The sequence below is a fragment of the Mus caroli genome (assembly GCF_900094665.2).
Source record: "Mus caroli chromosome 16 unlocalized genomic scaffold, CAROLI_EIJ_v1.1 16_unlocalized, whole genome shotgun sequence".
NCBI lineage: Eukaryota > Metazoa > Chordata > Mammalia > Rodentia > Muridae > Mus > Mus caroli.
In genome coordinates, this window is record NW_018388437.1 from 29,856 (window position 1) to 42,862 (window position 13,007).

Consider the following 13,007-nt stretch of genomic DNA (forward strand, 5'->3'; position numbering starts at 1 on the left):
TCCAGAAAATCAAATAACCCCATTAAAAAATGGGGCTCAGAGCTAAACAAAAAATTCTCACCTGAGGAATACGGTATGGCTGAGAAGCACCTGAAAAAATGCCCAGCATCCTTAATCATCAGGGAAATGCAAATCAAAACAACCCTGAGATTCCACCTCACACCAGTCAGAATGGCTAAGATCAAAAACTCAACTGACAGCAGATGCTGGTGAGAATTTGGAGAAAGAGGAACACTCCTCCATTGTTGGTGGGACTGCAAGCTTGTACAACCACTCTGGAAATCAGTCTGGTGGTTCCTCAGAAAATTGGACATAGTTCTACGGGAGGATCACGCAATACCTCTCCTGGGCATATATCCAAAAGATTTTCCAACTTGTTAAAAGGACACATGCTCCACTATGTTCATAGCAGCCTTATTTATAAAAGCCAGAAGCTGGAAAGAACCCAGATGTCCCTCAATAGAGGAATGGATACAGAAATTGTGGTACATTAACACAATGGAGTACTACTCAACTATTAAAAACAATTAATTTATGAAATTCCTAGGTAAATTGATGGACCTGGAGGGCATCATCCTGAGTGAGGTAAACCAATCACAAAAGAACTCACATGATATGTACTCACTGATAATTGGATATTAGCCCAGAAACTTAGAATACCCAAGATACAAGGTACAATCTGCAAAACACATGAAACTCAAGAAGAACGAAGACCAAAGTGTGGACCCTTTGCCCCTTCTTAGAATTGGGAACAAAACACCCATGGAAGGAGTTACAGAGACTAAGTTTTGATCTGAGACAAAAGGATGGACCATCTAGAGACTGCCATACCTGGGGATCCATCCCATAATCAGCCTCCAAATGGTGACACCATTGCATACACTAGCAAGATTTTACTGAAAGGACCCAGCTGTCTCTTGTGAGGCTATGCCGGGGCCTAGCAAACACAGAAGTGGATGCTCACAGTCAGTGGATGGATCACAGGGCCCCAGTGGAGGAGCTAGAGAAAGTACCCAAGGAGTTAAAGGGATCTGCAGCCCTATAGGTGGAACAACATTATGAACTAACCAGTACCCCAGAGCTCTTGACTCTAGCTGCATATGTATCAAAGGATGGCCTAGTCGGCCATCACTGGAAAGAGAGGCCCATTGGACTTGCAAACTTTATATACCCCAGTACAGGGGACCACCAGGGCCAAGAAGTGGGAGTCGGTGGTAGGGGAGTGGGGGAAGGGTATGGGGGACTTTTGGGATAGCATTGGAAATGTAAATGAAGAAAATACCTAATAAAAAATGGCAAGATGTCAAGGCTTCCTAAGGCATTCATAGGTTAAAAATAAATCTTGACCTATAACCCATGTGTGAAACAAAAACAACTTTAAGTGAATTATAAATTTAAGTGTAAACGTATAAAAACCTTTTTAGAATAGGAAAATAATTACCTTTGAAAGTAAAGAAACTTAAAAAGCCTAGATGAAATAATGATTGAATTGAATGATGACTAAACATTTTTGCCCATGAAAGACTTCATTGCAGAGGAAAAAGTTAAGAAAATATTTACAAATAACATGATTGATAAAATACCTGTGGAACATAAAAAGAACAAGCACAAACAATATCTAGCTAGAATATGAAAAGACATGAATAAGCATTTCCTCACCAAAGACTAATGGCTGGAAAATAGGCGTATACAAAAAAACTACATTTGTACTCAGTAGGCAAATGCAAGTTAAAACACCTATGCAAGTCACTACTTACAACGTAAAAATCTGTGATAAGATTAAGTCCTTTTAGAATATGGAGAAATGATATCTGCTTATATTTCATGTAGGAATATAGAATAATAATATACAACCAAATGTTTGTGAATGGCAAATAATTGATACTCTCAAGTGCATTGGCTTACTATTCTGATGCTTCATAGGTTAAGCATATTTAATAGTTTTTCAACAGTGATAATTTAATATTTGATGAGTGTGAGTAAAGTCAAGAAGCATCTATACAATTATAAGAAATAAAAATCCAACTATTAGATAATCTTAGCAGCACAAGCACATAGTATAGTATCATTATATCTCCAGATTATATAGAAGATTTATGGAGGTAGGCTGGCAGGATGGCTCAGTGTGTAAAAGATGATTGTCACCACATCTCAGGACCAACTGGACTTCCATCTCCAGAACATACAGAAAGAAACCTGAGTCTGGCAAGTTGTCCTCTCTCTCCCACTTACAGACTATGGCTCATGCGGTCACATGAAACACATAGTCTCTTTCATACACACACACACACATACACACACACAAGATCTATAGAAGTCATATTCCGTGATTTTCCTAGTATTCTTGCCCCTGAATAGAGAATACAGAATACAGAACACCTGGTAACTTGATTTTAACCAACAAAATGTGGCAATTATCATGGAATATCATGTCCATGATTGTTATATTTGACTATGGTCTCTATCTTCTGGAAAGGCTCTCTCAATATCTTCCTGGTTTTGAGAAGAAAGTTGCCCTGCAGTGAGTTGACCTGATAAGGGTGTCATTGTCATACATCAATTTCCTCTAAATTATAACTCTTCGGGGGGCACATTAAATTCAGGATAAAAACAAATTTCACGCTTTTGTGGAAAGCAGAAACTCCCAAGGCTTAGAGTTGTATAAACAGAAAACAAAAACAAAAGCTTATGGAAGGGGAAATGGATGTTGGGAAAGAAGAGACAATCAGTGTAGCTACAGAGAGTTCTCCTGGACCTGTTGAACTGCTCGTACATTCTTCTTAGAGCCGAGGAATGCATCTAGTCATCATCTATGCTATCCTGTGGTGGGTTTTGTTGTGATTCAGCTGCTTTTGGATCAACTTTTCCTATAAGTAACCCGGTCTTCAATTCCAGTAACTCCAGTAACAACTGATTGGTTCAGCAAGTTGGATTTTGGCGCAATTGTTAGTTTGGTCTGTCATGGTTTTTCTATCTAGGTTGAGTAGATGTACGTGTGCTATGTTTTGCCAAGAAAAGTCTCTCACAAAACAGCCATATAACAAACAGAATATAGCTTTTAACTAACACCTAGTAAGAAGCCAAGGCCCTCCATCAATTAGCAAAATACCTAAATGTTGCCAACAACGTAAGACTGAAAGTGAATTCTGTCCTTGTGAAGTCTCCAATGAGATGTTCTGAGAGCTATGTGTGTTAACTAAGGTTCTCTAAGGAACAGAACCAACAGAACACACACACACCCCTCATGGGGATGTCTGTGTATGTATTAAAGGGAACTACTAAATTAGTTTATACACTAGAAGCTGAGTAATCCAATAACAGCTGTCTACATTGCTGGATAAGCAGCCAACCTCATAAAGATTCATTCCAAGAAGTTAAACTCCGCAGTAGAACCAGTCTGATTCTGAAAGCCACTGGTAATGGAGGAGGATGCTGGAACTTGGTTACAGGAGAGGATGGTAACATTAGGAATTGACTCAGAGAAAAACAAAGCCTTCACATATATTTTCTCTTATATGTGAATCCTAGCATCTAATTGTTGAATATGAGAAATAAATATAGCTAAAGGCCAGGAAACTAAAATTGAGACTATGTGACTTGGGGAAATTTTAATAGAGGACAGTGGAAAAAGCAAAAGAACAAAATAGAAGAGGAAAATACTGGAGACAAAAGGATACAGTGGGGATAGGAAAGCTTGAGAGATGGCATGGGACAAACAAAAATATAATATATGTGGCCTAGAAACTTATTAATCCATGTAGGAGACAGAAAAATATTCATTAGTATACATAAGCTTGTATATTTAGAACATTGAATCAAATAAACATATTAGTCAAGAAATTTTAAAAGTAAAAACACTTCAAATTGTCCAGGTAAAGCGATCAAGTTTTTAGATTTTTTCCAAATTATAGAGTTGTTAGCAAAATATTCCTTCCCTTTGCTTATTTAATATTCCTTAGAAATATTTTAGATAAATTAACAGCTAGAACACTATGGACAGAAAATGTGAACTGACATAATGGGTTCTAATAATCTAAGGGTTTATAAATCACAGTTTAAATATTGAATTTCATCTAAAGCATGTAAAATACTCTGTGCTTTCTCTAACATTACAAAAACTTATGATCAGTGATAGCAAGAACTGTCAGTATGACTAAAATGAGAATGTTGTATTCATTATTCAGCTCACATTAACCATGACAAGAATAACTTTTTCATGTCTCAGTCCAAAATGTATTTGAAAAACGCAAGATCATTAGATATAAACTGTATTTCAAGTCACATGGTGACGTATATATTTCAATATATATATGCATATATATATACACACACACATACATATATATACACACTAATACTATATACATTATATATATTTCAATATATATACTAATACTATACACATTATATATACATATATGGGTGTGTGTGTGTATATATATATATATACATATATATATATATATATATATATATATATATATATATATATACACATATATATAATTAAAACAGTGTGAGGCTGGAGAGATGGTTCAAAGGTTAAGAGCACTGGCTGCTCTTCCAGAGGACCTAGGTTTGATTTCCAATGCCCATATTGTTAGTGGCTTACAACTGTCTATAAAACTCCAACTCTAAGGGACCTGACACCCTCTTCTAGCCTCCATGGGCACCAGGCATGCATGTAGTGTACAGACAGTTATGCAAACCAAACACCCATACATATAAAATTTAAAAATTAAAAATTTTAAGTCATTTTGAACATTTTAAAATGTTTTTGGAGCTCCTAGGATGTAAACTTGTACTAAGCCCATCAGCTTGTTTCTTAGTTGCTACCAATTAACTAACTTCAACTGAGATAATAAAATTATCATCACTATTTCTTCCTCTTAAGAGAGTCATGAAGGGGACCATAATATCTTAACATTTGAATAGTAAGTGAAAGAAACAAAACCCAAACAATGCACTTTTTCTGTCAATACAAAAGTGTCAATACAAATTTAGTCAAAGCATTGAAAAAGAAAAAGAAAAAAAACTGTGTGTGTGTGTGTGTGTGTGTGTGTGTAAGTCAGAGGTTCTCAGCAGGTTTCTTTCTTGTTCACAGTAGCTGGTTTTTTTTTTTTTTTTTTTTGGTTTGTTTTATTTCGTTTTGTTTTTCCTTGAGATGCACTAACTCTCATTGACCCTGGAAGTCACAGGCTTGGCTAGGCTGGCTGTCCAATGAGCTCCAGTGACCTGTCGTCTGTCCAGCCCCACTCGGGTCCGCCTTAGTCAAAAATGTCAAGGATCCAAACTCACGTCCTCATGCCTGCCGTGCACCTTACCAGCTGAGTCATCTCCTAGCTCTCCCTCAAAGAAACCGTATGAGCAGATAGAGATTACCAGCATAGCAATCCAAATCGGTCGCATTCTTAGTGCAATAACAGTATGGAACCTCTGAACTGATCCTATATTTTTAAAAGTCCTTAAATTTTTTTACTATATTACTTATTTTATGTTTAAAATAAGATAGCACACCATACACTGCTTACTGCCTGGCCCATTGTTATTTTGCAGTATATGAATAAAAACAATCCTACAAATAAAGTAGAAAAAAAATCAGCCTAATCTAGAGAAAGAAGTCCTGGCTAACCTAGTAAATTCTTAACTGTTAATGCTCCTCGGTGGGGGGGGGGGGACCAGCTGTAAAGATGGTAATTCATAAAGTAATGAGATATAATACTCATGAACTTTATTCATAATATTTAGAGTTAATGATTTAACCTCACATATTATGCACATGAGATTAAAATTACTAAACGTATAATGAGTATATTCTATATAGCTACCATTTTATTTTGTCATATTTATAAAGACATGTATACTTCATTAAAATCTGCCAAAACAGCAGTGATTCCTTATTAACAATTATCATACAACAAAATAAAATAATCACCATGTTGGCTTCCCTCCCATGTTTATCTTGGTTTAGATGGTGTTTGTCAATCTATACAAATTTACTTCTCAAAGGTTTCTCTTCTTATTACTCACAAGTTTTCCTGTGATGTGCTTTCCCATACACTGTAAAATGTCTGGTTGCTTCCCAAGTTATGATAGACTATTCTACATAGTGACGGTACACACCTCACTGTTCACGTGATCACTGATGTCTGTTCATTAAGTAGATGTGCATATATTTAGGTTTAGGAAATAGTGAATTGTAATAAAATTTATCACAAATAAGATAACTCCTGCCATTTGCATTCAAATAAACCCCTGGCTATCACCATTCTAAAATGAGGCAAACTAAATTTTGATCAAATTACCATCTTTGGCAATGCTAAAATTCAGTGTTTAATTAGAACTGACATATTTTAGACTCCAAAACTTTTGTTCAGTTTTCTACTGCTAAAAGGTATCTAGATAAGACAAGGGTTGGAATATAGGAGATACATGATGTAATCAAAATATGTGAAATAAAATGAAATGGTTTTTACTTAACTTTTAAATCTTAGGTCTGAGTTTTCGTTGCCATAGTCCAGAGTAAAGGAAATATGATTGCTGAAGTGATGTTTGATAGCATAGAGAACAAAAGGTTTCACATTTCACATTTTCATATGTGGCTGAAATCTATCCCAAGCATGCATTTTTCTATGAAAACACTAACAGCAGCATAGATGTATAAAGAAAAAGTCTTTTCTTTTACTAAACTTGCTCGAGAACCAATTCTGTCATACACAACAGTTATTCTGTACAAATGATCTTACCGTTCTCTGTTAAATTTAAGAGAATGGAGAATGGCCGGCCTTTTCTGTCTCAGATTCCACAAATGAAGCGTGTCATCTGAACTCGCACTGACCAAAGCGCCCTATGGCAGAGGGAGACAAAGTATGTGGCTTTACTACTAGGATAGCAGAATCAGTATATTTTGGACTTAACATTGCTTGAATAGATATGTGTTTATATAACCTAGGAGAAAGAAGGGAAATTACAGTACTTAAGAAAGCTGAGGTGAGGAGGCAAGTGGCTTACTACATATGGATAGTCAGGATAACTTGTTCAGAGATATCCATTTGCTACTAGAGAGGAATAATATACCACCCATAATGCTTAGATTTCATTATCAACTGGACACAAACTAGAGTCGTTTGGGAGGGAGGGCCTCAACTGAAGAACTGCCTCCATCAAACCCATCTGTGGCAAGCCTGTGGCATGTTTCTTGATTGCTAATAAATGTAGGAAGACCCAAAAACTATAAGCAGTGCCCACCTTGGTCGCAGGACATATAAGAAAGCTGGCTGACCATGAGCCAGAGGGGGCAAACCAGTCAACAGTATTCCTCCAGGGTTTCTGCTGCAAGGAACTGCACTGCTGGAGTTCCTGTCCTGACTTCTCTCAGTAACAGACTGCAACCTGTCAGATGAAACAACACAATTCCTCCCCAAGTTGCTTTTTTGTCATTTAGCACAGCAGCTGAAAGCAAACTAAGACAGCAACATTGTAAGTATTAAAGGGTTTTTTTTTTTTGTTTCCTTCAGTAAAATAGAATTTAAATTTTTTGTTTCTACTATTCATATAAATATCATATAACTGCACAAAGAAACCAATACCAAACTCAGTTTCATTAATCAAATATACATGTAAGGTTATACTTTTGTTTTTTTATACCTAAAAATTATGTATGATTCCTTAAAATTATGTATTTTATAATTTGACCTGCTGATTATAGTCTAAAAAGCTTTACCTGTGATGTAAAATATCACCCACAATAAAATATTTCTTTGCCTTGAATTAAGTATAACTATATAAATAATACTAGAGGCCGGGTGTGGTGGCGCACGCCTTTAATCCCAGCACTTGGGAGGCAGAGGCAGGATAATTTCTGAGTTCAAGGCCAGCCTGCTCTACAGAGTGAGTTCCAGGACAGCCAGGGCTACACAGAAAAACCCTGTCTCAAAAAATATATATATATACTAAAATTATTTCATCCTATTCCACCAATTTCAAATTAATTCTATCTCAAATACAATACCATGTATTCTACCTTTGTATGTAGGAGAAAATAAATGTACATATTACTAAGTACCACATATAACTAACATACACTATTTCACTGGTATTTAAAGATTATCTTAAATATGGCAGAACTTTTACCCAACTGAAATGTCAACTGAAACTGCCCTAAAGTCCTACGTGTTCTCTAATAGTTCTCCCTGACACTCCCTAAAGTCCTACGTGTTCTCTAATAGTTCTCCGGAAGAAGTATGGTAGTCTTAAGATACCTAAAATGTTTTACACATTTTCCAAATAAGTTAGTTACAAGTAATCTTTTTATAATTTCACAGTTTACAACATTGCCCCCCATTCTCATTTATATTCTACATGAAAAAGTTTTTTAAAACTCTCAACTTTACTTCTTATCCAGAAATTAGGAGAAAGAAGACTCTAAATGTGTTTCTGAAAGAGTTCCTAAACCGAAACACCCTGTCCCTGTCTTAATTAGGGTTTCTATTGCTATGGTGAAACACCATGACCGAAGAAATTTGTGGAGAAAAGGGTGTATTTGGCTTATGTTTCTGCAGCATTGTTCATCATCAAAGGAAGTTAGGACAGGAACTCAAACAGAGCAGGATCCTGGAGGCAGGAGCTGATGCAGAGGCCATGGAAGGGTATGGCTTACTGGCTTGCTTCCTATGGGCTGCTCAGGCTGCTTTCTTACATAACTCAGAACTTCCAGCCAAGGGAAGACCCCACCCACAATATAGCCCAGGCCTTTCTCCAACACTAATTAAGAAAATGCCTTACAGTTGGATCTTATGGAGGCATTTTCCCAATTGAGCTTCCCACCTTTCAAATAATTCTAGCTTGTGAGGAGTTGACATAAGACTAGCCAACACAACTGACCTCTTATCAACTTGACACACAAACACATCATTATTAAGCCATAATCCTTCCTTTCTTATTTGTCCCCAAGTTCTCACATTAAAAATGTTTACATTAAAATTTCCATAGCCTCTACAAAATCAAACATTAAAATTTCAGTCCCATTAAAATCCAAAGTCTTTTAAAATTCAAGGTCTGTCAACTGTGGGCTCCAATAAAATTTAGAAAATAAATTAATTAAATACTTTCTCACTTCAAGAGGGAAGACCCAGGGCACAATTACAATCAAAGCAAAGCAAAACCAAACTCCAACTCTCCAATATCTGGGATCCACTCACAATCTTCTGAACTCCTCCAGAGGGTTTGGGTCACTTCCCCAGCTCCACCCTCTGTGGCACACAGCTTATCTTCTAGGCTCTGTCTGGCACTGCTCCACTGTTACTGCTGTTCTTGGTACTGGCATCCATAGTACTGGCATCTCCAAAATGCCAGGCTCTCCTGCTGAAACTAGGCTGCACTTTCACCAATAGCTTCTCATAGGCTCTCTTCATGGTATCAAGCCTCAGCTTTTCTGCATGACCCCTTCAGTCCTGGGCCTTCAACTGCCACTGAGGCTGCACCTTCACCAATGGCCTTCCATGGCCTCTCACAGTACCCAACCTCAGCTGCTCTCCATGACCCCTTCCTGACTTCAAAATCAGTACCACCTGGGTGACTCTTACACTACCACGTTAGGCTGCCAGCGTGAGGTACACCCTTGGCTGCCTCTGGAACACAGCTTCTTTGTGCTCTCAGGAAACATTTTTCCAGATTTGACCTCAGTGATGCTGGTCTCTTCTTAATCCCACTTAAGCACTCAGATTCAGCTAACCAGCATCAACTGTCACAGTCACAAAAAGGTTTCACTTCAGTGGTACTGGTCTCTTGTTAATTATTCAGCCCCAGCTTACCAGTTTAACAGAATCTTAATTCAAAATAGCAAACAGCTGAAAGGGGTCTTTAAACTTTCCTCTGAAACTTCACAAGGCAGGCCTCCATCTTCTGCACTGCTCTCAACATTCTTATCTTTGAAGCTCCTACAGAGCAGCTCACTGAGCTCTCAACACTCAATGGCTCTTCTAAGCCCAAAGTTCCTAAAGTCCTTCCACAATTCTCCCTAAAACATGATCACAGCCACATCCCACTATGCTAACACAAACTTGTCTTAGAGTTACTGTTGCTGTGATGAAACACCAGGACCAAAGGAAATAAGAGAGAAAAGGGCTTATTTGTTTTACACTCCCACAATACTGCTTATCAATGAAGGAAGTCAGGACAGGAACACAAACAGATCAGGATTCTAGAGGCAGGAGCTGATGCAGAGGTCATGGAGGGGTGCTGCTTACTGGCTTGCTTCCCATGGCTTGCTCAGTCGGCTTTCTTATAGAACCCAGGGCTACCAATCCAGGAATGACCCCACCCACAGTGACCTGACCCTTCCTCATCAAACACTAATTTAAAAATTGCCTTATAGCTCTTTCTTATGGAGGCATTTTCTCAGTTGAGATTTCTTTCTCTCAGATAACTCTCCTTGTGCCAAGTTGACATAAAACCAGCCAGCATAGGACCCCATGGTATTTCTCTTTGTATTATATATTTAGTATTGGGTCTCATAGAACAGTATCTTTATAGTAATAAATTATAGTTAGAATATTTTCATTAACATTTATATAATCTTAATATATATAAATACTTATATCAGAGGGTATATATTAATATATTCTTTAACATGGACTCATATCAATTTTTTACACCATAAGATTTACCTTATATAGGCTTTGAGGATTTTTATACTTCTTTGGATGAGTTATTTATAAATGCTTTCTGCATTTCTACAATTATTGATATTTCTTGAAAGCATTTAATGAACTACAGCTTTTTAATTCAGTACATAATAATGATCTCCTCTCTGAAAGAGGTCAACATTCACTTGGAAAAGGGTAAAAATAGAAAGATAAAGTTATTATTATGAAACTGGTAAAACATAATCTACAATAGATACTTTTTTACAACATAAAAATATACCAAGTACAACAGAATTAAGATATAACCATATAAACTGAATAATATTTCTGTATGACATCTGATTAATCTACAAAGGGACTCTGTATTATTAAGTCTATGAGAAGACTAAAATGTTAACATCAGTAGACCACTAAGCATATGAATAAAAGTAAGCTCATAGGCAGAGTGCCTATGCTTCATTTATAAAAGCAAAATGAACTTTCCATCAATGCTACTTCCAAAGATCTCCAAAAAAAAAAAAAAGTAAACCTGTAAATAAGATGATTTACATTTCTGATCATGGGATCAGAAACTGGGAGATATGGAGGATAGTCCAGAAATTATTGTGATGTGCATCAGGGAGAGTAGCTAATAAAAAGCAATGTGAACAAAATGAAGAGACTGAAGCTTGTCTTTATTTCCTTAATTATATAACCTCATATAGCACAAAAGCAAATTTAGGGCCTCAAAGATAATACTGAGAAACAAACTAAGAGCAAACCACACAGAAGCAAATCATGTATATTAGAATATATCTGCAGAAGTCAGAAGGCTGCAATCCCTCAGCTAGGAACTGGAGGATAGTATGATAACAGAGAGGTGGGTGCTTTAGACATAATGGTTGGTCGCCACACTGATGTTTTCTATTTCCCTCCTGTCATGTCTGTCACACCCTGCACCAAGGTTGCCCACAATGAGAAATACATTTGATTTGTCAGTCAGGATATCATAGCTCCCTGAAAAAGTTTGATCCAAATAAAGTCAGCCTTTGCCAGAAGCATCATTACTCGTTGTACTGACTTACTCATTTAAGATAAGAGAGCTGTGCACAACAGTAGGAGCCACTCGAAAAATCTGACTGAAGATGACTCTAAGATGCCTTCCACTAAGAACTACGAACTTCCTTAGCTTTATAAATGCATACTCTGTTTCTAAAATTTAGGAAGTTAATTTCTACAATATCTATGGACACATAAATAAAATATATACATAAACAAAGAAGTGCATATGAAAATAAAAGATAAATGCATTTATACAGATAAACAATGTATAGATTTATACAGATACAAGCCTACTGGTAAATAAAAAGATACTTTCAATGAAGATACAAGCAAAATATTTAAATTGGTGGGAAGAGAGTAGGTAGAAAGAAAGCTTAATGGTTTAGAAAATATTAAATAAATTTTAAAATTATGATAGAGTCACAATAAAAGGATGTTCTGATATGTAAATATTTTTCTCTTATTAAGTTTAATATTTCCTATATTAAATGTAATATTTTCTATATTAAAATTTAAATCTAAGTTTAAATTTAAATTTTAATATAGGAAATAAAAATGTAAATGTCAGTAATAATATATACAAATGCATTGTTAAACATCTAAAATCATAATATCAAAAAGAATTATATCAAGTACAGGTTGAACATCATAATCCAACTATACAAAATCCCAGATGTTCCAAAAGTTAACCTTTTCCACAAAGAGAAAATTTTATACCTGATCTGTGATTACATTCAAAATGAAAAAGCATTGAAAAAATGTACAAAATTACCATCAGACTACGTTTATAAGGTATATACGCAATATAAAAAAGTTTAATGTTTAGACCTGGGTTCCTTCTCCAATGTATCTCAATATATATTCACGTATTCAATAATTAAAAATCAAAGATACAGCCAGGTGTGGTGGTGCACGCCTTTAATCCCAGCACTCAGGAGGCAGAGGCAGGATGATTTCTGATTTCGAGGCCAGCCTGGTCTACAAAGTGAATTCCAGGACAGCCAGAGCTATACAGAGAAACCCGGTCTCGAAAAACCAAAAATAAAAATAAAAATTAAAAATTAAAAAAAAAATACATAAACATTTTAAACCAAACCACTTTGGATAAGAAATACTCAAACCTGTAATCGTCTGTGAGTGTGACTGTATAGTTTGTGTTTTAAGTAATCAAAAATATGTATGTATGGTTGAAATAGGGAAGGAAGGAAGGAAGGAAGGAAGGAAGGAAGGAAGGAAGGAAAGAAGGAAGGAAGGAAAGAAGGAAGGAAGGAAGGAAGGAAGGAAGGAAGGAAGGAAAAGGAGAGGAGAGGAGAGGAGAGG

At 36.2% G+C, this 13,007-nt stretch overlaps 1 protein-coding gene across 1 annotated transcript in view; it reads right to left on the minus strand.

Annotated features, from left to right (window-relative positions):
• The window catches only part of LOC115030258 (syntaxin-binding protein 5-like), a gene marked incomplete at its 5' end in the record, with an annotated part of 32,171 nt that overhangs the window by 18,351 nt on the left and 813 nt on the right, over nt 1–13,007 (minus strand). The window contains one exon of the mRNA XM_029473723.1: nt 6,747–6,847. Coding sequence (XP_029329583.1) covers nt 6,747–6,847 — 101 coding nt within the window. The remainder of the gene's footprint in view (nt 1–6,746; nt 6,848–13,007) is intronic.